Source organism: Capsicum annuum, chromosome 10 (genome assembly GCF_002878395.1).
Source record: "Capsicum annuum cultivar UCD-10X-F1 chromosome 10, UCD10Xv1.1, whole genome shotgun sequence".
Lineage (NCBI taxonomy): Eukaryota > Viridiplantae > Streptophyta > Magnoliopsida > Solanales > Solanaceae > Capsicum > Capsicum annuum.
The window spans coordinates 131,064,064-131,091,511 of record NC_061120.1 but is presented as its reverse complement, the minus strand read 5'-3'; the positions used below and the strand labels follow the sequence as shown (position 1 = coordinate 131,091,511).

Below are 27,448 nucleotides of genomic sequence, written 5' to 3'. Positions count from 1 at the left end.
AAGAAGAATATGGTGCAGTTACTGAATTCGGCTAGGCAATTTTTTGGCCTTTCACATGAAGACCCACAGCAGCACATACAGACCTTTTGTGGAAATAAGAGATACTTACATTGCTACAGGGATGAATACTGATTAAGTCAGACTGACACACTTTCCTTTTTCTTTAATTGGGAAAGCAAAAAGGTGGTAACATGCTGAACCACAACTCTCTATTACTTCTTTGGAAGATCTAGCTCAGAAGTTCCTTATTCAATTCTTTCCATCTAGGAAGATTGCACATTTAACAAGTAAGATTTTGAGTTTCAAACAGAAAGAAGAAGAGAATCTCTACCAAGCTTAGGAGAGATTTAAAGTATACTCAAAAATTACCCTCACCATCATCAGTCTAATGATGTCTTTGTTCATACTTTCATTGAGGGGTTAAAGCCAAATATCAAGATTCTCTTAGATTCAGTAGCAAGTAGGTAAGCTCTTGAGAAGACTTATGATGAATTATACACACTGCTGAATCAGGTTTCATAAAGGAACCCAGAATGGCATACTGATTCTAGGAGTGCTCCTAAGAAGGTTTCAAGTGTGTTAGAGGTTGATCAGTTCACTACTCTATCAGCTCATCTTGCAGCAATGCAAATTAAATCCTTACTCAGTTGAACAACATGAAGTTTGGGGTTCTATAAGCAGAAACTAACACTAATGTAGTCCAACATATGAATTCTTGGTGTGAGGTTTGTGGAAGTAGTGAATATGCAGCAAACGCTTATACTATAGATCCAGATTCTGTGAATTATATGGGGAATATGAATCATCCAGAACAACAGAACTTTGGTAACACATACAATCCCAACTAGAGAAATCATCTCTACTTCTCATGGGGTGGAAATCAAGCACAGAATAATAATCAGTATAAGGGGCCAGTGCAACAAAATTAATAGCAGGTTCAGAATAATCAAGCTACTACTCAAACAAGTAATATAGAGGAGATAATGAAGCAACTTTTAGCTAATCAAGCATGGTTTGCAGTATATTTAAAGAGTCAACAGTTGATTCCTAGAAATTTAGAGTTGTAACTTGGTCAGATGGCTGGAGCACAAAACACAAGACCTCAAGGTGGCTTAACTAGTGATACAGATATGAATCCAAAGCAGGCAAATACAGTTATGACAAGAAGTGGGTTACAGTTAAAGGAGGTGGTACCTAATAAGGTTAGTCCTATAGTCAATGATGATTATACAAAAGCCAATGGGGAGAAAGGGATCAAAGAAAAAGCTGAAAGTGATGAAACTCATATAGAGAAGAAGACTCTACCTTTACCATTCCCTCAAAGGCAAAGGAAGCACCAAGAGGAGGATAGCTACAAGAAGTTCTTGGATCTTCTAAAGTAGATTCATGTAAATCTTTCTCTTGTTAATATTCAATGGAGTGTTCTAAAATATGCAAAATACCTGAAAGATAGAGTGGTAAACAAGAACTGATTGATAGAGTATGTGATAGTTACACTTACAGAGGAGTGCACATCCAAGATACAAAACAAACTGCCCATGAAGCTGAAGGAACCAGGTAGTTTTACTTTGCAGATCACTATTAGGCAAGCCGTCAGTGCTCGTGGATTCTGTGACTTGAGGGATAGCATAAATCTTATGCCCACATCTTCGTACCGACATATGGGTCTTGCGAGTCCAAAATCCATAACTATTGTTTTGTAGTTGGCTGACAGGTCCCTTGCTAGGCCAGATGGAATTATTGAAGATGTTTTAGTGTAAGTGGGATCACTGATCTTTCCTGGAGATTTTGTTATTCTTGACTTTAAACCTGATTTGATTATTCCATTTATTTTGGGATGCCCTTCCTAGTCACAGGGCAATCACTAATTGATGTAGAAGTAGGAAAGATAATAATAGAAGCGCATGATAAAGTGGAGGTTTTTGATTAATATAAGGCACTAAAATTACCGGCTATATATGAAAAATTGCCTTCCATATCAGTTATTGACCTTGCATCTGAGCTACATCTGTTGTTGTCTGATGATCCACTAGAGCAAACTTTGATGGGTCATAAGCTTAGTGGAGATATAGAGGTGCTAGAATTGGTCCAAGTCATGAATTAAGTGGCGGTTGAAATGATAAAAGCCGCCTTTTGAGCCATTGAACAGGACAATTAGCCCATCTCCTAAGGCATCAATTAATGAAGCTCTAAAATTGGAACTTAAGGTTCTTCTTCCTCACTTGAAAAATGTTACCTTGGTGAAAATGATACCTTGCTTGTTATTTTGTCTGCAGGTTTATCGGATGTGTGGATAAGGAAAGTAATTGCAGTCTTAAAATAAAGAAAGAAGGTAATTGGTTGGTAGATGCCTGACATTATAGGGATAAATCTAGCTTTTTGTAAGCATAAGATATACATGGAAAAAGGTTTCAAACCAAGGGTGCATCAACAATGTCGATTGAATCCAGTGATAAAGGACCTAGTGCAAAAAAAGGTCATCAAGTAGCGCGATAATGAGATTGTTTATCCAATTTCAGATAGCAAGTGGGTAAGCCCAATTCACTGTGTTCTAAGAAAGGTGGGATGACTGTGGTTACTAATGAAGCTAATGAGCTGATTCCCACTCCCATGGTGACTGGATGGAGAATCTATATTGACTACTAAATGCTAAATAAAGCCACAAAAAAGGATCACAATCCTATCCCGTTTATTGATCAAATATTGGATAGGTTGGCAGGGCAGGAGTACTTTTTTTTCTTGATGGATACTCAGGATACAATTAGATCACCATTGCACCAGAGGAGCAAGAAAAGACCACATTTACTTGCCTATATGGCACATATACATTTAGACACATGCCTTTTGGCCTCTACAATACACCTGTAATATTTCAAAGATGCATCATGCCAATATTATACGACATGGTTGAAGAATTTATCGAGGTATTCATGGATGACTTCTGTATTTATGGTAATTCTTTTAATGTATACTTGCAGAATCTAGGTCGAATCCTAGTTCATTGTGAAGAGACAAATCTTGTGCTGAATTGGGAAAATGTCATTTTTTGGTCAAGGAAGGAATAGTCCTTGTCCATAAAGTGTCATGTAAAGGACTTGAAATAGATAAAGCCAAAATTGAAGTGATTGAAAAGATTCCATATCCGATAACAGTGAAGGAAGTGCAAAGTTTCTTAGGTCAAGCAGGCTTCTACAGGCGGTTTATTCAGGATTTTTCTAAGATTGCAAGCCCGATGTGTAAATTGTTAGAAAAAAAATCAAATTTTAATTTTGGGGTTGATTGTCAAGAAGCTTTTGAGAAGCTAAAAAAGAAACTGACAAAAGCACCCATCTTGATTTCTCTAGATTGAGAGTTACCATTTGAATTAATGTGTGATGCCAGTGATGTAGCTGTGGGAGCAGTTTTGGGGCTGAGAAAAGACAAGGTATTTTTTTCTATTTATTAAGCTAGTAAAATCTTGAATGATGCCTAAATAAATTACACAGTCACAGAAAAGGAGATGTTAGCACTGGTTTATGCATTCGACAAATCCAGATCATACTTGGTTATCACCAAGGTTATTGTTCACACAGACCATGTTTCTATCAAGTACTTATTTAACAAAAAGGATGTAAAGCCACGATTGATCATGTGGATTTTATTGCTTCAAGATTTTGATCTTGAGGTGCGTGATTAGAAGGGGGCAGAGAATCGAGTTGCAAATAATTTATCTACATTATAGAATCATGATTATATTTTTGATGATACACTTTGCATTCAGGAAGAATTTTTGAATGAAAAATTGTTCGCTCTTGGAATATGTGAGCTTCCACGGTATGTAGATATTGTGAACCTGTTAGTGTGTGGGGTTTATCCTCCCGAATCTACTACTCAACAAAGAAATAAATTACTTCATGATTCCCATGCTTATATATGGGATGACCCGTATCTTTTCAAGAAGGATCCTGATGGTATTATACCCAGATGTGTTCCAGAAGTTGAATTTACACAATTGCTACAAAAGTTCCATTCATCTCCTGATGGTGGCCATCATGAGGGTGAAAGAACAGCCAAAAAAGTGTTGCCATCCAATTTTTTTTGGCCAACATTATTTAGAGATGTCATGGCTTTTGTGAAGAGTTCTGATCAGTTCTAGAGGTTAGGTACAATTTCAAGGCATCACAAGATAACCCTAAACAACATTCTTGAAGTTGAAGTATTCGATGTTTGGGGGATAGATTTTATGGGACCATTCCCACCATCCAATGGCAATCTGTATATCCTTGTGGCAGCTGATTTTGTAACCAAGTGGGTGGAAGCTGCAACTTGTCCCACTAATGATTCGAGAGTGGTATTGAAATTTGTGAAGAAGCATATATTCTCCTAGTTTGTCACTCCCAGAGCTATAATCAGTGATAGAGGTCCACATTTCATTAACACTTGGTTTAAAAATCTTTTCGCTAAATATGGTCTTAGCCACAAGGTGGCCACTGCATATCATCCACAAATTAATGGATAAGTTGAGGTATCCAACTAAGAGATAAAAAAGATATTGCAGAAGACTCTTAATGGTCAGCAGAAGGATTGCGCAGAAAATATAGATGATGCATTATGGGCTTATAGGACAGCTTATAAGATTACTATAGGGACCTCTTCCTATCGATTGGTTTATGGGAAAGCCTTCCATTTGCCTATAAAGCTAGAATATCAAGCTTATTGGGTAGTTAAAAAGTTAAATCTTGAGATGAAGGTCGCTGGTGAGAAGATATTGTTGCAGCTGGTTGAACTAGACAAGTTTCATCTACATGCTTATAAGAATGCCAAAATGTACAAGGAAAAGACCAAGAAATGGTATGATAGGAATATTCAGGATAAAGTGTTTGAACCCGGATAATTTGTTTTGCTATTTAATTCAAGGTTAAAGTTTTTTCTGGGTAAGTTGAAGTCAAAGTGGTCTGGGACTTTTGAGGTGGTGCGAATGACGCTTCATCTTGCAGTTGAATTATGGAATAAAGAAAAGAATGAGAAGTTTCTGGTGAATGGACAATGTGTGAAGCATTATTAGCTGATCATGGAGACAAACACAATGTGTTCATAACTTTTGCTAATAAGTGAGACCAAGCTAATTCGTGCCATGACATAAAATAAGGAGCTACGCGGGAGGCAACCCACGAATGTAATGTAATAACATAGTTCATTTCAGTTTTTTGTTTCTAGGAAAGAAAAAAAAAAGCAAAAAAACAAAAAAAATAAGTCGTTCCATGACCGAAACAAAGGTGCTGAATGGGAGGCTACCCACTTTTTCTTACGTTGGTTTGTTGTTTTTGGTTAGTATACAAGAATAAGAAACACATCAGCATGAGGGTAACCGAGAGGTAAGTAACAAAGAGAAATGTCGAGAAAGCGTCCAGGTAAGTTACATACTTACTATGGAAAAGTACAAGCGTGAAAAAGAGTAGAGGGAGTGAAATAATTCCCCAGAAGACTAAAATCCATGCAAAAAGTATGGCAATCCAGTGAGTACGGGCGATTTGCCTATAGCGCGTGCTCTAGAGCAGCGCATTAGAGCCCGTGGTGCACGCTGCGTAGCAGGGGAATAGAGCCCACGATGCGTTCTAATCAACCAACTTGCCCCATTTTCTCCAATTAATTTGGGTACCCACCTAAATCCCTATAAATACCCCTCTTAAGTTCACAAGCCCCTTTCATTCTTAACCTTAGCCTAGCTGCCCCTAAATTCCCAATAGCAAAATTTTCTCTCTTTTGAAATGTGTTCTTCTTTAGTGACAAATAAAAGGCTTTGACTTCATCTTCTTCACCAATATTAAGGTAAGTACTTCTCTCTCTGCTTGTTAAGGTACAAGAAATGCTACCATTAGTTTTAATTACTGAAGATTTCATGGGATTTGTGCTTTGGGAATTGGATGTTCACTTTGTAAATTATTAAAATTTTTAGTTTGTGCTTATTTATTGCTGTAAGTACGTTCTAGTTCATAAAGTTTTATGGTTGATTTCATGTATAGGTATGTGTATGAAGGTAAAACGGTTCAATAATTTATGGGGGTAGTTTGACCTTCAGTAGTTTGTGCAATGTGTTATGAAAAATCATACTTCCCTGTGTGCACATGTATTGCTGTCAAGAAATTGTGGGTCAATGTGGTGACATACTCTTGCAGTATTATTTATACACTGTTTCAGTGATGTTGTTTGAAGTGAGAACGACTGTATACCGTTTTTGTTGAAAGGTAGCTGATTTAAATTTGTTGAAATATGGTGGAAATTATGCTTGTGGAAATTGCTAATTGGGAAAGTCTGAGTACCCTTGCATTCATACCCACGCACCAGTCTTAGAAACTAAGTGTGGGGTGGCCTAACCACCATACACTTTGTGTTTCTAGCTCAACATAGATACTTTGTTTGATGAGGTTGCTGCATGATTTTTTTTGACAGGTATTATGTCGAGTGGCCAACAAAAGGAAAAGGCTAAGATGGGATCTTTTGAGATAGCTAGGAAAAGAAATAGATAAAGTACTAGTGTATCTCACCCTTAGCTTATCCTACGTGAGCCACCGAGGTGTATGGTACTAGAAGATTTTTGAAGTCTGGCCAAAAGTGGTATACAACACATGATGAGACTAAGTATATTGTAGACTGGTTCATTCACAGGGAGAACTTACTGAAAGAATTTCCCAGCATGGTTCGCTAAATTAAGGGGTTACATATGCAGTTCTTGTTTGACCAGCCTCACGAGTGTAATTTGAGCCTAATTAGAAAGTTCTATGCTAACTAGGATCTATATGATAGGGATTTGGAAGTGAAGATACAGGGACAGGTCATGACTTTTAATGCTCATTCATTGAATGTACTCCTTGGTACACCGGAAGTTGATGTTAAGCCCCTTAAGCAGATGTATATTGAACCATCATATGCCCATATTCGCCATTTTTGTGTTAAACTCACTCGATCGCAAGATGGGATACGTAGGAAACAAAGTGGTATTCACCTCGCACTACTTTTAGTCACATGAACAGGAAGGCCCGAATATAGGCGAAGATTATTTATACATGCCTAATTCAGGATACTCACATGACTGAAGTGACACAAGATAATGTTTGCCTTATTTATGCTTTGATGCATGACCATGTTGACATGAATATAGGTGAGGTAATTTTCTCAAGTATGAAGAAGGTACGGCTTAGATCGGAGCAACAGTATAGTTTTGGGGGCTTATTGACCTAATTTCTATGAGTTGAAGGTGTTGAAGAAGAGGCAATGGACTATAAGATTTTGGTAATCACTAAGCCTCTTGATGTATCCCGTACTAAAAGAAATGCAGCTTATGGTGCTACATTGACTATGCCCGAGCATCAGACTTGAACTGATGAGATCACTACCTGGATGTATGGGCTATAGATAATTCTGCTGTAGGTTGGTGGGCATGCAACACTCGGTAGGAGAATAAAGCTATGGAGTTAGATTATCCTCTTGGTCATTATGTGAAGACTATGCTGAGGATCAGCCCTGATTTTATAGAACCATTTGATGATGATGTTCCCACAGATAAGGAGCGACGTCTACACTATTTAGATGACGAGTCAGAGAAGGACGATGGGATGATGAACCCAAATTTAGAGTAGATGATGAGGAAACTAATGATGGCATAGATGGCATGTGAATAGGGATTCCCCCCACCTCATACTATGCTTATTTTGCAAGAACCGGGATAGTGTTTCCTTTTTAGTGTGGGGTGGTGAAAGTCTCATTCCTTCTATTTATTTCTTTCTTTATTTCTGTTGGACAATTTTAATTTGCTTTTTGGATGTTTATTTTAGCATTCTAGCTATTCGGAACACTATGTCTGTAACAGTTAGTAAGTTGAAAGTATTGCTGCAATTTGCCCTTAAGGCACTTTTCGCATATTGCTTCAGTTTAAATATTTATTTTCGCCCTCCTTGGCAATTTCTATTTAAAGTATTTATTTTTCCCTCTTTGGCATTTCTGTCATAGTTAGTTGTTCACCCCTATGATAGATAGATGACGACCTTTTTAAGGGGAGTTAGTCTTTAGAAATCGAAAATTGATAAGATCCTAATTACGACTTTTGCGAAATGCTTTGTGTTGGGCCATTTTTATAATAACTTTGAGAGAATTTGTTATGAAACAAAAGGAAAATGAGTTATTTTTAGATGTTAAATCTTAATAGGTGTAATATGATTTGTTGGCTTAATATTGAATTTGACAAAGAACAAGATCGGGAAACTTAAGGATCCAACTTGACTCCTACTATGCACCGAGAGTGTGAGTATTTGTTTGTATTCTACATGTATAGGAATGTCTAAAACTTGTCCAGTGTGTTTACAAAGGAAAATAAAGGGTGTTAGGTATAGGAAGTGATTTAGGCATTTCTTTGTTAGCCGAATTGTAAAGACATTATGTACCTACCCTTATGCATGTCCCTAGTGAGCCCCTTTGAGCCAATAGCCTGAATTTTTTTTTGTAGCCTTGTACTTAGCCTAATCTAGATAGGCCTTAATTTGATTTAAAGATCCTACGCGCTTTAGTGTTAAAAATTAATTGAATAAGGAGTGTGAAATTGAACTAGGAAAAAGGTGAAAGTGAAGCCCCAAAATTGTAAGTTATTGGTGTAAAATTATTGTGGTTGGGAAGTAAAAGAATTGTTCAAAAAAAATGTTCAGTTTTCTTATTGCCTAGTTGAGTAACAATGAACCTATTTTGGCCCTAGTCCATTTCGGACACTGTGCACCTCAACCAAGGTGAATCACTTTAGTTAAGGGTGGCTATTATAGGGGTGCACAATAGTAAATGGGTGTGAAGAAGAGCTGGAAAGTGAATCATGATGTAAAAGAAAGATGCTCCCACCATAGTTTATGTTAATATGCTTAATTAGATTAGGGTGAAACAAATGATGTGTAAATATAATAAAGTGAAAATTGGGTTTAGAGAACGTGATTTCGATTAAAGATTGACATGTATTAAAGCGCTTAGGGAAGATTAGCCACTATTTGCTAAATAGTCCCTACGCGTCCCTTAGCCTTCATTAAAACCATGAAATGCCTAATTGATCTTACATTTCAACATCCGACTATTAGTGCAGTAGCACACTAAGGGCAAGCTTATGGTTCATTATCTATCATGTATTAATTCTTCGTTGAGAGTGAGTGATTGAATTATGATATTCCCTCCATGAGAAATATTGAAAAATTATGAGTAGTAGGGGGGAAACTTTCTTGTTGTGAGGGTGAATGTGGATGAAAGTCTAGATTACTTATTATGTTATTTGATTGAGTGATTTGATTAAGTTTTCCAACAAATTGGATGTCACTATTGCGATGATGAGCTTTGAAACAAACTGTTCATGTGCATAAGAGTATTCTTGACATATTTTGAGATGAAAAGTCATTGGTAGAAATTTTAAGAGCCCAATACAAACATTACTCGTAGGCTATGATGTGGAGCTTAATTAGGTATTGTGTTGTTGATTGTTCGAGGATGAACAAGGTTTTAAGTGTGGAGTGGTGATCTTGGGCATATTTATATGTCCAATCACTAATATTCACCCATATTTAGACTTGCTTTAAGAGCAAAAAAGTGCTATTCTTATTGCATTTACGCTTTAATTGTGTTCCAGATCTAACCGACGTGATTAGTGATGCAGGGTTAATTTCTAATAGATTTGGACAAAAATCGAATGCATATTATGAACCAAGTGATGATTGATGCAGTGAGTTGATTATATAGAGTATCGCGGACACTCGAAGGAATTGGAAAGCAAACTGGGAAGGTTGGATCAAGTAGCAGAGCAGGGAGATGAAAGAAATATGTGTTGTGCCTAAAAAAATTAGTGGAAAACAAATTCTAGTAGTCAGGGGTGATTATTTCGCGTTGCATAATCCATGCAACTTCATGATCTCCTCAATAAAAAATCTTAGCGTAATCCTCTGTCGAATAATTAGTCCTCACTGGCAAGAAGTGTGCAGACTTAGACATCCTATCTATAGTGACCCAAATGGAATCAAACTGACGATGAGACCACAGAAGACCAGTAACAAAATCCATATTAATTATTTTCCATTTTCACATAGGCAGCTCAATTTCTTGAAACAATCCATCGAGCCTTAGGTGCTCCACCTTCACTTGCTAACACAACATGCACTTAGACATAAAATTGGCCACATCTCTCTTAAAGTTATTCCACCAATAAATTTCTCTCAAGTTATGATGCATCTCCGTTGAAACATTATGAATTGTACAACATTACTTATGAGCTTCGACCAAAATTCTTCCTCGCAACCCATCAACCTCAGGAACACATAATCTACTTTGGTACATCAAGATACCATCACCACCAATCTCAAAAGCCATCACTTTCTACCTACCTACATCCTATTCTACCTCAAGATAGGGGTCCAATACTTGCTTCTCCTCTACCTCATTACCAAGAGATGACTTTGCCATCTCTGGAACAATTACACCACCATCCTCAGAATCCAAGAGGCAGGCTCCAAGATTAGCCAAATGGTGAATGTCCTTTAGTAAATCCCACTTCTCAATGTCCATGTGAGGTAAGTTCCCTATGGATAACCTACTAAAAGCATGAGTAACAACGTTAGCTTTACCTGGGTGATAGTAGAGACTCGTGTCATAGTTCTTTAGTAACTCTAACCACCTCTTTTGCCTGAGATGGACTCCTTCTGGGTGAACACATACTGCAAACTCTTCTGGTCTGAGAAGATGTCAACATGGACCATATACAAATAGTGATGCCAAATCTTCAAATAAAAGACCACAACCAACAACTCTAAATCATGTGTCAGATAGTTCTTCTGATGTACCTTTAACTGCATAAAAGCATATGCAACCACCTAACCATAATACATCAATATACAGCCTAGTCCCACCTGGGATGCATCACAATAAACAACAAAACCATTGATACCCTCGGGTAGAGTAAAATCAAGAGATGAAGTTAACTTATCCTTTAATTTCTCGAAACTACCCTCACAAGCATCTGACCATAAGAACTTCACCTTTTTCTAAGTCAACTTAGTCAATGGGGCAGTAATAGAAACGAAAAATTCCACAAACCTCCTAGAATAACCTGCTAAACCCAAGAAGCTCCAAATATTGGTTAGAGTCATGGGTCTAGGTAACTTCTAAACCACCGAAACTTTCTGTGAATCCACTATGATCCCTTAGCTAGAAACAATATGACCTAGATAAATAATAACATTTAACAAGAACTCACACTTTAAGAACTCCGCATACAACCACTGATCTTTCAAGGTTTGTAGCATAAGGCGGAGATGATTGGCATGATCCGTGTCACTCTTAGAATACACCAAAATATCATTAATAAATACAATTAAGAATAAATCCAAGAATTGACAGAGTACTCGGTTCATAAGAACCATAAATATTTTTGGGGCATTAGTCAAGCCAAAGAACATCACCAAAAACTCAAAATGACCATACCGGGTTCAAAAAGCAGTATTAGGGATATTCACCTTCCTAACCTTTAATTAATGGTACCCAGATGGAAGATCAATCTTAGAAAAATATTTAGCACCTTGAATCTAATCAAAGAGATCATCAATCCTCAGAAGGGGATACTTTTTCTTCACGATCACCTTATTCAATTGGTGGTAATCTATGCACATTCGAAGGGACCCATCCTTCTTACGTATGAATAGAATTGAAGCACCCCTAGGAGAAACGCTAGGGCAGATAAGACCCTTATCCAGAAGATCTTCCAACTGTTGTGTGAGTTCTTTCAACTCAGTAGGAGCCATTTTGTAAGAATGGATAGAAATAGGACGAGTGTACAAAAAAAGATCAATCCCAAAATTAATTTTCCTATTAGGAGAACACCATGAATATCATCAGGGAACACCTTGAAGAATTCACAGACCACAGGGACAGTCTATAAAGAAAGACCTTCGGATCTAGATTCCTTAGCATACACTAAGTGATAGAGGCACCCCTTAGAAATCAATTTTTGAGCTCTAAGACATGTAGTGAACCTTTCCATAGGCACTAGGGATCTACCTACCCACTCGATCACCGACTCATTAGGGAAGTAGAAATTGACCCTTCGGGTCCAACAATTAAAATACATATAGCATGAATTCAATCAACCTATCCCCAAGATCACATAAAAGTCTAACATGTCCAACTCTATCAAATCCACCGAAGTCTCCCTACCACAGAATAATATCACACAACCTCTATAAATCTTCCTAGCCACAATGGAGTCACCCACTGGGGTGGACACATAGAAGGGATCCAAAATACACTCAGGATCAAAACCAAAATGAATAGCCACATAAGAAGTTACAAAAGAGAGGGTAGACCTAGGATCAAGTAGAAAATATACATCACATGAGAAAAGTTTGAGCGTACTAGTAACAACATCGGGGGATACCTCAGAATCCTGGTGGGTGGCAAGAGCGTATAGACTATTCTAACCAGTGCTAGAGAAAGAAACAAAAGTAGTACCCTTTGGTGCAGGAGCTGATGAAGTAGCAACATGAATCTTATTTACCCAGAAGCAACCTGGAAGGAAAATCTCTCTATATATGACAACTGGTTAAACTTCAAGGCAACTCTTTAACTATAATCCTGCCTTACTTCAAATTCATGAATTCCTCAGCCTTTGCCTTCGTCAACTTCTAAGGAAAGAAGCGATCAAAAAAAGCACTAAAGAAGTCATCCTACACAATGAACTCAACATCATCACCCCTAGACTGGTCCCATACCTCATACTACTGATATGCCAGATCTTTTAACTGATAGCAGTGAACTTTACCCCTTCTATATCAGTAGCATATACTACAAAAAAAAAATTTCAATCTCAACAATGAAATTTTTAGGGTCTTCCTCAACTTTAGATCTAGTGGAAGTTAGAGGACTCAACCTCATAAATTGGCCAACTCTAGTGACCTCCAAGGATAGAGCTACAGAAGCAATACGCTCAGTCTGAGAGGCCACTAACTAGTTAAGCAAATGGATCAACTGGAAAAACTTAGCATTAGATGCACCCACCTAAGGTGTTCGAGGAGGGCTAGAGAAATCGATGGAACTCTACTAAGGCAATCAAAAGGAGCGACCCTAGTCCGGGTCCAAAATCCTTGAGTAGGACGAGATCTATCCACATTATCCTTAAACAAGATAGAAGAGTTTTCACGAGCATCAGATCTTCTGGGAGGCAGGATATGAAAAACGAACATATGGGAATTAGAGGAGATTTCAAGATCTTAGGCTCTATAGCTTAAAATAGAACAACAAGAAAGGAAAATATTCCTGAATGTCTCATAGCCTTTCCATTGTAAGTATGGAGCACTACACATTCATAAAAGAGACTCTACTTGACACGACTTACTGGACACCTAATGACACCTAACCTAGTCTCTGATACCAACTTCGTCACGATCCAAACCAGGGCCTAGCCATGATGGGTATCTCAAGTCCAACGAGGACTAGATACCACCCCCTATACCTAACCAAATAGAACGCAATACCCCTAGAGTCAAATGAATTTCAAACATATAAAAAGATAGCATAAGATAAGCTCAAGAAATATAAAATATGTCCATAATTGATAATCGGTAATCGACCAAACATAAACAACCAACATTACTACCCAAGTCCACAATAATCCAACAAAGCCTTTAAACAAAATTGAAATCAATAAAGTACCGGGATATTTCCTCGACCATGACAATGACAATGTTAATGATAATGTAAAATCTCAATTCTACTCTATGAAAGAAACTAATGAAATGTCTACGTCTTTTGGAGAATGAAAGATCACTATTTCACAACACGAACCAATGAACCAAGCCGATCGACCTAACATTAGGCTAAAAAGTAGCATTATTTCTGGTGCCTGCAACACGTAGGGATACAATGTCTGGAGACAGTTAGTGAGGCAAACACTAACATGAAACTCAGGGATAAGGGACAAAATAATGTCAAGTCTAACTATTTTAAATATCATATGAACCACATCGTAATACATACATAAATAATTTGTCGAGATAGGGAACAAGGCTTAACATGCACCTTAAAACTTTAACTTGGATTGTGTAGCTCAATCGTCATACCATAAGAAGGCACCCACGGGCTATATGGTTCAATCTCTTCCCTTACTGAAGGGCCCCAGTGTGTGTAGACATACAAACCAAAGAATGTACATATGCACCATGGGGACTCAAACCTCCAGGCATAAAAAGGTGACTTAAGCACCTAATAATGTGATCTAATGTGGGGGACTCAAACCTCTCAATCATGTAATAATAATAATAATAGGGACTCGAACCACCCGGTTATTTAGACCTGTATATCGGCAACCGCGGTTTCCAGTATTTGTCCCTTGGGACTCCACTTTTATGACTCAGCTACATAACCCTTATTAAAACCAAATTAAATCATTTATCTCACATTCCCATTCATTGAACCATAATACACATTTAGGCATACACTGTTGGTATCGTCATACCAACTATACTTGCAAGGTAATATCAATATGCCAAATCAGTTATCCTAAATTAGGAAAATTCACAACCTCTTTAGTTCAATTATGCATTACCTTGAGGAATTACACAACCTCATAAGTTCAATTCAAGTATGAATGCTTGAGAGAGAAGAAAGAATATTTGGAGTGAGTTATCAATTAAAATAAGGCCCCAAGTATGTTTATACATCGTGGGTTATTATTGGGATAAGAGAGAAATATCTAAAATCCCCAATTAAAAGTTGGGAATTAAGCCGTTAGTCATTACGAGTCTCATAATGACTCATCATGAATCATTAAGACTCATCTCCATGAGTCGTTGTCAAAATAGTATCACCAGACACACATATTATTAACCTTATGACTCGTATACCGTGGCTCGTAATGAGACCCTATGACTCATAGGGTCTAGTTGCAGTCAACATAAAAACCATTTGGGTATACACTAGACATCCTTGATTTGCAAATAACGACCTGTAATGAGTCCTTATTACTTTTAGTGAGCCACTAGTACTTAGAGCAAAAGATTTAGCCACACATACTGGTCCAATTATGATTTGGGTCCAACGACTTATTAAGACTCCCTATGACTTGTATGGTAGGTCGTAGGAAAGACAGTGAGGATAAAATTTTAGAAATTCTTAAATATCAACATCTGGGTGTTTCGGTTTCCTTGTAACCTCTATATAATCTTTTGACGTTTTTTGTTAGTTTATGCACTATATATACTCACAACAAGTATTTGATTCCAAGATATGAATTTGATCTTGGGATTACTTTGTTCTTGATTTCGGTTGATAATTCAACTACCGACTTTGGATTTATTCAATTATTATTGTGAGATTGTTTGATTGACTTTAATTATGAATTCCTTTATTTGTTTCACCATAATGGGCGGCTAAAGTCCTTATCTAGGGTTCTGGGAACCCTGGCAGATTGACGAAGTAGGGGAAGGTCTAAGTTGTTCTGAACTGATATCTTTACATATATTGTTGTTACCTTCAGTTTAATAAATTTCTTAGAGGTTGAAAATATTAGGATCCAGCCTAGTATACTACTACTTGCTTCACAAGAGTAGTAGGGATTAAGAAAAGATAGTCATAATAGTAATTTGAAGATTAATTGATGATCTTAGATAGTCAGTACCATCTACATAAGACGATTATCCATCATCTAATAACATGAGACTTAAAAGGTAACAGTTAATCAGAATATAAGATAAAGGTTAATAATGCAATATCCTAAGACTCAAAAGATAAAAGGTGAAATCTGTCAATGAGTCCATAAGATAGTTGATGGTTCATAACTTATCATATCTTACTTGCAAGATATAGGGTTGGTTCAATAAAGCACGATAAATCTACTAAGTCAAGAAGTCAACGGGAACACAGTCCTAGTGTTCATCTTCAACTGATTACAACCAAAGTTGAGTTATGTTACTTGTTCGAGATTACTACTACAAACCTCCCATTTACTTTTTGTACTGCCTGTTAGTTTTAGTAAATAAGAGATATAATTCCACGCATTATATTGGGTTTGACCCCAGCCTAAGTTGGGCTACTTTACTTGACAACGACCACGTTATCTTCAATTAGAAGTATAGTTTGGGCGTTGATCAATCATCCCCCTTTGTTTACTAGAGCATGACATCTTGACCACTTATCATAGCCGATTCCTTGATCCTATGACCGACTTTGCCAATTTTAGCCATAATATACTCAAAATCCTCTTCTAAAAGACTTGGCTATTAAATAGTATAAATCACTGAGTCGTTTTCTGCTTCTCCTAAAGTTTGTACACTTATTCTTCCAAAGATGTCAAATACAAGCAAAATGAGAAACATTAGGATACACAATGCTGACAATCTTTGTAATGCTTTCATTTTAATCTGACACGACCACACATATTCTCACATTCTCCAAAAGCACTTCTAAATAATTTGAAAAACCATAATCATGTACAATCATTCTCAGTATCTACAACACTGTATGCAATTGGCAATATGCAACCTATGAATAGAAAAATATGATACATTAAATTATTAATCCAGTGTAGTTGAATTTATTTATGATGTTCAGATACAATACATTCTAATATAAATTCAAGTATCAATTTGGTTCATTCGATACACATGAGGTGACATACCTACACTATCAAGAGTTCTAGTCGAAACAAATATTCCTTTGTATGCTTCACTCTAATGAGCAGCATCCACAATAATAACAGGTGTATAAAACTCAAATCCTCGCATCATTGGATGTAAAGGTATAAAAAGATACGTGAATTCATTTTATTTTTGAGTTATGCATCCTGCTATGTAGGTTGGAATACATAGTGCTTAGCATATGAATTATCTGAGTATTCATCTATATCCATCACCCGATTCACCCCTTAGTATCTATATTACATGCAATTTATCCCATCGTGCTTTCATGTATTTAATATTAACACCACATAAATCCTTCATCTCCTTAATTATGTTATCTGTAATGTCTTTTTTCTTATGATTGACTAACTTCGGGTTGTAACTCCACTAACAGAGGCTACTATTGCTTGAACTTGGGTGATCACCCTTTCACTGAATGGACAATTATGTAAATCGTTGAAAGTCCTAATTATAAATAGATCAGAATTGTTTAGACAAGAAGCTTTTATTATCTAACTATAATTCTTTAAATAACAGTGTAGAACATAGCTGCAAAAATTCGAACCATCTTATCTCAGATATAAACAAAGTATCAGATAATAAAAGTCCATAGATAGTCAAAAAATCAATGTATTAGATAATAAACATAATATATAAGTCAACTTATTAGAGTCAGCCATTAATGTATCAAGAATTAATCAAAATGTATCGGAGTGTACGATCCAACATATTCTATTTTGTACTAATGTAACAAAAAAATACATAAATATACATACATTTTTTTGTCGAAACATTTTGTTTTGAAGCTGAAGTTATGAGCTATGACATATTTGGCCGTAACAAATACAAGAATTGCCTTATCCATGTAAAGTTGATCCATCTTAACCTTTTGATGTTTGCAATCACTAATGAAGTTTCTAATCTCAATTTGCATCCCTTTGATGCAAATAATTGCACCAGTATCGACTTTAAACATCCTCTCATCGACTGATTTTTCTGATGTAGTTATACACAAAGAATACATTACAAATTCTGAAACAATTTTTTTTTTAGTTTGATGCAAAGCTTCACGCCATTGTCATTGTGAATCACCATTGGTAAGGAATTCCATTCTATGATGTATCGGATATGGATTTTTTAAAAACTTTTTAAATTTAATTTTATTTTTTGAAATCGGTTATGGATCTTCCTCAATGATTCAACAATTTCCAATTCAGCAGCTATAGCCGAAATTAAATTCAAATACAAAATATTTTTGTCAATGACAATTCCCTCACTTTTGTATTGTTCGTATTGGATATTAGATATCCAAACTCAGGTATGCCTCAACAAAATCAAAATGCTCATTGTGTATCGCATTTAAAATTCAAAATTGGAAAAATAAAAATGAAGAAATTTGAGAGAATTTTGTTGAATAAGCTTGATTGTTTTGAAGGAATTTTGAATTTTTGAAGTTGTTACTATTTTCATAGATTAATCAGTGTCTTAAATTCTCTATCATATTAATTGATCAGTAATCATGCAAAATCTATTACTTGCCATTTTTAAAATTGATTTTTTTTAAAAAAAATGTGTCTTTATTAATGTATCAAACACTGATTATGTATCGTGGTAGACCCAAAATCAAAATTTTTAATAATTATGTAAAATATTAAAATTTTTTATGACTAAGGTCTAAACAATTTATGTTATTTTTACTTATAGGTACTAAACCCATTTGGAAGGCTTGTGTTAAAAAAAAAAAAAGGGGGCAAAGGGAAAAAAATATTCCTCTACTTTTAAAAATTGGTTAATTTTACCCTCTGTCATACTATGAGGGTATACCCCTTCTATTATACTATGGGGCTAAATATACCTCCACTATTAACAAACTTTTCATATATACCCCTCAATTTAATGGATTCTCTCAAATCAATAAAAATCATCTAATTTTAATTGAAATTACAATTCTTATTTAACCCGAATTTGACCCGCTAAATTAAATAAATTCATATCATCTCCTTCCTCCATTGAAAGACCATGGAGTTTGGATTATGTGAAAACTTCAGAAGTCCAACATTGCACCACTTTTCTTTGTTCTCCGAATAGTTTGGGGGTATATTACCCCTCAAACTAATAGCATGTTTTGGAATGGAATAGGATGTTTATTGAGTTTTCTTTTCACTCCATTGAAACACCATAATTTTTATAATATTTCATATGAAAGCTCATGAAATTCTCAGTTATTAGAAGCTTGTTGATGACTAATATCTATTATAAAAATAAATTAGTTTAGATCTATCATATATTAGCAAAAGTTCAAGAAGCACAATTGCATTTTTTCAGCAAATTGTCAGTGACCATTAGTTTAGTTTAACATTATCGAATGATCCGAAGACATGTTCTAAGCAAGCATATCCACAAAGATAAATACGTTTAAATGAAAGATCATTATAATTCACAGTATTGTTGTTTATACGGGGACAGATCGAAGAAGACCAAAATAACTTTCTTTTCTTAAAAAAAAATAAAAAACTTCACCATCTTAAGACAAAAAAAGAGGATCCATTTTTAGTGTTTAACGATATTAAAAAAAAAAATCATCCAAGAGTGTGGCAATATAGATAAGATCTCTTTTTTGAATTTAATTTAATATGAATTTATTTAATTTAGTGGGTCGGATTCGGGTTAAACAAGAAAATTGAGCAATTTCAATTGATATTAGGTAATTTTTATTTATTTGGAAAATCTGTTAAATTGAAGGGTATATATATAAAGTTTGTCATTGGCAGGATATAATTTGCTTGATAGTATGACGGTGGGTAAAATTAACCAATTTTTAAAAGCAGAGGAGGTTATTATTGACCCTTTCCCCCTCCCCAAAAAAAAGAATATTAGAGAGGGGGCTACAAGGGTATTTCCTGGGTTGGGCAGCGATATGGATTGAGCGAAAAAAGTGGAAGACTAGGAATCAAGTATGTTAATCAGGTAAATATTGTTCAATTCTATAACTGTAGCTATGCATCTTGAATTGATTTGGAAGGAATAGCATTTTCCATTCTTTTACTGAGGTAATCAAATATTATGCACTAGTAAGGATAATTACTGAGGTAATGATGGGAGACATCTCAATTATAAGATAATCACGAGTTTGAAAGTTTTAGAGAAATGTTTATTCAACCTATTGTTCAGTGCTAATTAGAGCCACTGTTTTGGCCTAATTGTGGCTATGAAATAGAGACTAAATTCATTTTATGTACCTATTATACTGATTATTTTTGGGAAATTAACAATAATATATTCAGATATGTATGGAATATAATGTGTAGATCGTGATACTGGGGATATGTTTTACCTTTTAACTGATGAGTATAGGTGTAGAATATTGAGGTTTAGCTCTATTTTAAAGTTAAGGAGAAGTAAGATTTTGACGCATCAATTATCATCACTATCAAAACTTTATTATAAATTCGAACTTTATGGCTTATGGTAACGCGGCTATGGAATCAATTTTGGATTTCAGATGGTTGACTCGCAAGACGAATTTGAGTTGGCCAAGAGTTGTCTTCGACCCGAAATGTCCTAAAATTTTGGGTTTAGCTTTCCTATATTAATTTGGACCTGTTATTTGTGTTTTTGAATAGATTGAGGCTATTGGAGGCCGTTAAGAGGTGCTTTGGCATTTCAAGAGAGGTTGTCTTACCGGTTATAAGGCAACTGAGACTTAAACTTCTTGAATACTTGTTTGTTTTAACTTTATGATTTAGAAGTTTTATTATTTGATTGATTGGTCAAGGTAGATTGACTCCCGATGGCCTATGGTTCAGGATGATTTGGTCTAGGGAACTTGACTCCCGAGGGCCTATGGTTCAGGATGATTTGGCCTAGGGAGCTTGACTCCCGAGGGCCTATGGTTCAGGATGATTTGGCCTAGGGAGCTTGACTCCCGAGGGCCTATGGCTCAGTATGATTTGGTCTAGGGAACTTGACTCCTGAGGGCCTATGGTTCTGGATGACTTGGTCTAGGACTTGACTCCCGAGGCCTATGGTTTGATGTGGTGCAATTAACCTGTACCTGTTTATTACATGTCTTACTTGTTAATTCAGTATAATATTTAAGCTTTATATTCATATGCCCTTGGTAATTTTGATGCATTGTAATTTTGACTTGCTTTATCGGGTATGCTGGTGAGTAGGTCGATGATCTTGTTGGGCTTTATGCTCACCCATGTTGTTGTCTCTTCTTGTACAGATCCTAGCTCTAGTACCGTAGTGGGTCCTCTTTGATCTGGTTCGAGGCACTTGCTAGTTGCTATTTACAGTTCAGGTGAGCCAACTGCATTTTGTTTGTGGTGGAACCTATCTTATCCATTTTCTTCCTTTTTGGTTGTACTAGGCTATGTCCCCAGACTCATGTATTTGAAGTTGTATTAGATGCTCCTTGACTAGTTTTTGGGTGGTAGATGGTTATAGTTTGAGTATATTTGGGCTTGCAGTCATCTTCATGATATTCTTGTTGTGGTGGATACTCTTTTTGGTTGGTTTATCACTTTATTGATTACATGGATTTTTTTAATGTTCCTATTATAGGGGAAACTCTGGCGAATCTCTTTTTTTTTTTTTTAGTATTTGGTACTGATTATGATAAATTTCTTATTCACGTTGCTTGGTTAGTTGCTCGCTAAGTGTCATTTGCGGCCGTTGAGCTTAGGTGGTGACAAAAATTTAAACGAATCGCCACAGTGAATCTGGCTGCTTTGGTTGGCATCTGATACGAGTCAAACGGCCATCATAACTTTAGATGACATCCTTGGAGGCCAACACATAAAGACTCAAGCTTTGGTCACCTCGAGGACACAAGATCATGCATGGAGACACTATTTTGGGCACTCAATGGAGCAATGCCGCGTGTGGAAGGTTGCTTGGGAGCTTGTCTTGATGAGGCACCCGAGAGATCCGAGTGTTGAAGAATAATTGTGAAGGCCAAAATGACACAAAGGATTGCATATGTTGAAGTATGAAGGGTAGTTTTAAAACACTCCATGGTTGCCTCTTCTTGAAGGGTGTTTTGGTCATTTTATTCCCCTCCTTTACACTCCATAGGCACCCCACTCATTAAGGGCATCTTGGTCATTTTTTCATCATCTTGTAATAGTCTATAAGTAGAACATTTTTGGGTTTATTTCATTAGTTTTGTTGAATATGGATCATTGAAGAAACATTGTGAGATTTTCTCTCTTGTGAGAGAGTTCCACTAGGGGAAGAACAAGTGTGGATTCACTTGTGTTGCATTTTGGCTTAGAAACTTGGGTTCTTGAGTGGTGGATTCCCTCTTGGGTTCAAGTAAGAGTGTGGTGTTACTATTTTAAGTCTTAGGGGTTCTAGCGTTTGATATACACTCTAGTTCCTACTTCTTGTAATAGTGTATGTCTCTCTATCTATCCTTTCTTTATTACAAATCCTTTGTGTATTGTTGTTATCTTATCTCGAGTGTTTGTGTTGCTGCCATGGCTTGTCTCCATCTTGCTCTCAGTTTCTCTTGTTGTAGTGGACTGTTTTAGTGTACCGTAATCGTATCTGTATCAGCATCTTTAGTTTGATGTGCACTAGTTCTTATGTTTGTTGGCGTCATGGGAATTGGGAAGTAAAGCATTTGGGCTTGAAATCTATCATTTACCTTTCCAATTCTTAAACTCTTCTTACCTTTTGTTTGTTCCACTTTTGTTGCATTTACTCTTTCTATTTTAGCCGAATCGATAGCATAGCTCTTTCTTATATCTTTTGGTGTCATATTATTATTGTTGCTTGTTTCACTTCAATTCGTAATTTAGAGTGTTTAACTATACTTTGTTGTGGTCTAGTGCTGCGTTTCAAGGCTTTTCGATGCTCCTCCTCTCTTCTTTTTTCGTGTCATTTAACTCTTGAATAGGATATTCTTTGTTTCCCTAAAAAGATTCAAACAAATGATTGATAATTTCTACGTCTTCTTTTCCAACTCATGGATCCCATGTTCAGATTTCATCGAAATAGTGTTTCAAAGTCTTCTATGGCTGATACAAAATTATGATGTGACTTTGTATGATCCCTTAGTTAAATTTGTCAAATTTGGCTAACATAATCTTAATTCATCAATCCAGATTCATGGCAACTGGAACTTCTTCATTGTCTTCACTTCCTGCCACTGCAGAAGATGAAATATTGATGCTATATGGGTCCGACTCAGGTTGGGTTGAGCCCAAAAGTTACTGTGATCACCTGGATTCTTTGTCTTCTGATCTCATCCATATTCCAACTCCAGATACTCCTTGCAACAGGTTCATCTTGCAACAACGCTATATTTTCTTCTCCTTTCATACTCCTAGAGACCTGTAAATATCATATTATATCGTTTGGTGTTACCGTTCTTCCTATTTCACTAGGTTGTCAAGTGTACAATTATTTGTCTTTGTTTCGTTTTATTTCATTCTTTTTTGAGCTTATAATCAGATTTATTTATTTTAATTGTTTTATGGAATAGGTAGTCTAATGAGCATTTTAATTTCTGTCAAACTTTCAATGTTTAGCTAGTCAAAACTTGTTTCTTGATTAAAGTATCACGAATTAACAATCATGTTTAACAATGAATCTATTTTTTTCCCTTTCAAGAACCTTTTAGTCGGCACTGAATTCTCTTTTTCTTCTAGGACCTTACACCAGTTTTCTTTGCCATATTGTTATTAATTTACACCAAATATATGGAATCGAGGATGTAAGAAACGTTAGCAAGTTCCAATTTGAGAAGTTCAAAGACATGGAAAAAAATGAAGCTGGGACTGGTTTCAAGGTTGAATAAACATATTTAAAGGACTTTCTTTTATCTTTTAATAATTTAAGGAAAGGCAAATTTTATCTTCCTCTAGAGTTAATACATCAATATCCTTTTGGTTTCTAAATTGTTTTTTTCGCATTGATGTACTATTTTATATGCATTACTGTATGTCCTTAAGGAAATTGCTGGTCAATCCACTCTCAGTTCTGTTGTTTCTAAGTCTATATATTGGAATTAATATCCCATTCATTGCTTTGGTTTTCAGATATCACATAGGCGTTTAGTGATATTTACTCATACACTTCACCCATATGTATAGATGCTTATAGATAATTCAAGACTAGGAAACAACTGTTTTCAATTTACTTCGCTTGACTTCATTATTAAACCTACTATACCGGTGAGAATTCGCTAAATGGATATGGAAATACTGGTTGGAAGCAAAGGAATTTGGTGACATTGTGCAAAACTTTTTTGAAGGTGCCAACATCCAGTAGAGAACTGGCTATGTTTGTGCTGCAAGGAGGTTCTTTGCAGTCGATTTGTTAATAAGCACATGATCGAGCATTACAAGCTGACTGATCACTCTTTAGTACTCAGCTTTAGGTAACATTTTTGAGACCAGATATCAATATTTGTTTGTCTTTGTGAATAAATGCATCTTTGAGCTGAAGATATACATATTTACTTGATTTCCTCTTTTTTATGGAGCAGTGATCTATCAGTATGGTGTTTCTCCTGCAATGCATATTTAGATGCTCAGGTAATTAGGCCATTGCAGTCTGTTCATTTCACTGCCTACGTACTGAAGTTTAATGAGCCTCCACCTTTACGAGCAGTGGACGGTGTTCAAATTACAGATAACAGAGCAGGCCGTTCTAGTTCTGGGAACTAATCATTCATCCTCTCTTTGATGCCTGTGATGTTAGGCTGTTAACAAATTCTCGGCAAAAAAATGATTTCTCGTATATGAAAAATGGGTTAGAGAATTAATTCTGGATCATGGCCTCCTTATCTAATATTGCCACATTACCCTCTTTGTTCCGTGCTTCGTTCCTACACTGGAATTCCAATTATTGATACATATGGATTTAACAAAAATGATGGGTGTTGCTTTTTCCTTTAAAATATTTTTGTGGGCTGAGTCCAAAAATGCATCACGTAATAGCTATCCAGATATATATTGAAGTTCTAGTATTTCTTGGACGCAGGTTTTATGCGTAGAAGTTTCATGATTAAGCATCGTATCTGCCGATCATTTTCATCATGGAACTATTATCTCTAAATTTGATACTTATATTGTATTATGTACGAAAATCCAAACACAGCAAACCAGTCGCGAGAGCAAAGTTTTGGTAAAGCTAGTCTTGGAAAGTATAGCTCGAATAATGGTCTTTCAGTGCTTTCAAATTTTAAAGACTATCAGAACCAACATGAAGGTTCAACTCACGTTTCAATGTCAGACGTGATATTATTTTATTTATTATTATTTTTTTTTTTAACCGTAGAGGTAGTTCCCCAGAGGTTATATCTATTCTTCTGCCAACAGTGGCTTTCATCATCTTGGGTAAGCGTTAGGACTCGATCTTATTGACCTCATGGCACATCGATCACGGGGAAAATGTATGCCATCTCAAACTACTAAAACAAAGAGAAAAAATGAGATCATGTGAAAGTGCACCACAATGCAAGACACGTTAGAGCTCTAAAGAAAAAGAATTAGGGGTCGTTTGGCGATAAAGATAATTACTTCGAAATTTTTTTTTGGGTTAATTTTGTTTTAGATTTGGTTTGGGGTACTAGTTAGTTTCAGGATTATTTAGCCTACAATTAATACTAAAATGGTGGAATTATTATTCCATATAAAAGGTGGGAAGAAATAATTTCATGAGATATCCATCTTATGGGATATCCTCGTTTATTCGATCTTGTGTATTGATAGGATGCATAAGAAAATGTATTAGATTTGTGTATTATTATTTGGTACACTTTTTTAATCTATATATATAATTAATTCAAACATTAGTTATACAGTACTCTTATTGATATTGTGCTATGTATAACAAATCGTGGAAAATATTAGCAACATAGTGATATATGCATTAGCATCGTTAAAGGACAAATTAAGACCATGTTTAAGTCCTTCTAAGACCATGTTTAAGTCCTTCCTTTTCCTATACTGCTCCACATCACGATCCAAATTAGGACCATGACCGACACTAAGGAGGTTAGAATTCCAAAGCAAGTCTCGTCGGTATTCTATAAAAAATCGGGCAGAATTTTTCATATTTATGGGCCTATCCAAAAATTTTCTTGTCTCAAGTCCAAGAGCACCAAACAATTCACCAATATCATCAACAACCTAGTCACCACAAAATAACGAAATGATACTCCACAAGTTCATAATCGAAAGAATACTTATGACTCCAATAAAGGAAATGACTAAGAAGTGACTGTAAGAATTTTAAAAAGACCATAACAAATAAATAAGTCTTTATCCACACAAATAAGTACGGGGATCACCAGGAATATGCCAACTCATACTCTTTAGTTAATGAAATTCTCATAATCACCTGCATTTTCTAAAAAAATAGCGAGGATTGAGACATTAGATCAGTGAGTAATAACACAACCACAACTATTTTAGTGGGGACAAGTTATAAAACAGGCTATTATGAACATCAAAAACTATCATGAACTAATGCCTTTTCAGAATATGATTGTAAGACCCTGTAAAACTTGGACGATTTTATTTTTGACCCTCCGACATTTATAATGTCAATTTTTGACTTGAGTTATATTTAGGGATGTTAAAAGGACATTTTGGAAAAGTTTCAAAATACTCAGAAGGAGTTCAAGATCATTTTGGGACCTTGAGGAAGTGAGGGTCCGCGATATTGACGTGTCATGGAGAAGAACCTCCACAATAGCAGCATGGCACAGAGGCTAGCCTCTGCGATATTAGTGTGCCACCGTACTGTGTTAAAAATGACCAGTATTTATTTTTTCGCTTTGGGTGAGGGGCTTTTGGTCCTTTTACCTCTTGCACGACCTTATAACATAAAATAACCCATTCTCTCCAGTTCTCAAAGATCAAATCAATCTCTTTCTCTCTCAAACTCAAAATCTAAGAACATTCAAGGATTTACAATGTATTTATCATTCGGGCTTCAAACATCAAATTGTCTTCAATTTCTTGTGTATTTAGGCATGTATCTCATTCCCAAACTTTAATTGTACATTGTAGCACTTATTTAATCATTATCCATGTGTTTTAAATTGATGGATTTGAAATTGGGCTAGGGGATTCTAATTGGTATTACTTGAATTACTTTTTTCATGTTTTGAATTAATGATTTATGCTTTAACTTATGATTTTTGGACTAAATAGGTGCATTTTTATGTAAATTGAAATAGGGAACATGAATTTTCCCAAATTAATGTCTTTTTGGCTTGGTAATGGTATTAACCCCAATCCACTTTTTAAATTTAGTTTTTGAACATGAATAATTGCATAATTCAACTTATTTATGAACCCTTTACATTGTATTAATGGGTAATTGGTTAAAATAGATTTGAAAGGTCCTTGGTGGCCATAGTTTGAATTTTAAAATGGAATTTAGGAGTCAAAAAAATACGTCGATTGATTTGACATGATTATATGAGCGTATAAGCATAATTGGTATAACGATACCAAGTGGTAAATGCCTTAATATAAGACTCCTGGTTAATAATTGGGATTAGGTGCAAACTATTTTAATTTGAGCTTACAAGAAATTGTGTAGCTCGCCATAAATGTGTAGTCCCAGGCAGGATTAACACTGAAAATGACGTTTGCCGGTGTAAGAGTCTATATGATTGTGTGCTTGGTTTACACATTTTATTTTGGAATGGCTAGAGCCTTGTTGTCTTTAGACCTTCCTTTGAATTTCTTGGTTCATGTGGCTAACACTCACTAGGGCGCTTTTAACAGGGAGAGTTGAATTCATATAGCTCGTGGGTG

At 35.7% G+C, this 27,448-nt stretch overlaps 1 protein-coding gene and 1 non-coding gene across 4 annotated transcripts; one reads left to right on the top strand and one right to left on the bottom strand.

The window, feature by feature from the left end:
• Positions 1–277: 277 nt before the first annotated feature.
• LOC124888240 lies at positions 278–383 on the bottom strand. Its single transcript, XR_007046371.1, has one exon. It is a non-coding gene; the product is annotated as a small nucleolar RNA R71 (small nucleolar RNA).
• An 18,813-nt stretch (positions 384–19,196) lies between these two features.
• On the top strand, positions 19,197–24,907 carry LOC107845594 (histone deacetylase 6). 3 transcript variants are annotated; one of them, XM_047398144.1, is made up of 6 exons: positions 19,438–19,625; positions 20,890–20,964; positions 22,775–22,951; positions 23,926–24,051; positions 24,160–24,208; positions 24,285–24,546. In XM_047398144.1, the coding sequence occupies exons 3-6, from the start codon at positions 22,779–22,781 to the stop codon at positions 24,357–24,359; spliced, it is 423 nt and encodes a 140-aa protein (XP_047254100.1). In that variant the 5' UTR covers positions 19,438–19,625; positions 20,890–20,964; positions 22,775–22,778; the 3' UTR covers positions 24,360–24,546. The 3 variants fall into 3 exon arrangements, with proteins under 3 accessions (XP_016545496.2, XP_047254100.1, XP_016545497.1); XM_016690011.2 differs by lacking the exon at positions 24,285–24,546 and adding an exon at positions 24,657–24,907 and having other exon boundaries at positions 19,445–19,625; XM_016690010.2 differs by having other exon boundaries at positions 19,197–19,625; positions 24,160–24,546.
• Positions 24,908–27,448: the final 2,541 nt, after the last annotated feature.

Bases quoted from the DNA above. Each gene is read 5' to 3' on its own strand.
- LOC107845594 (XM_016690010.2), top strand. From the start codon at position 22,779: ATGGCAACTGGAACTTCTTCATTGTCTTCACTTCCTGCCACTGCAGAA. The intron at 22,952-23,925 runs GTTCATCTTGCA...ACTTTTTTGAAG, and splicing joins CCAGATACTCCTTGCAACAG to GTGCCAACATCCAGTAGAGA. The intron at 24,052-24,159 runs GTAACATTTTTG...TTTATGGAGCAG, and splicing joins TCTTTAGTACTCAGCTTTAG to TGATCTATCAGTATGGTGTT.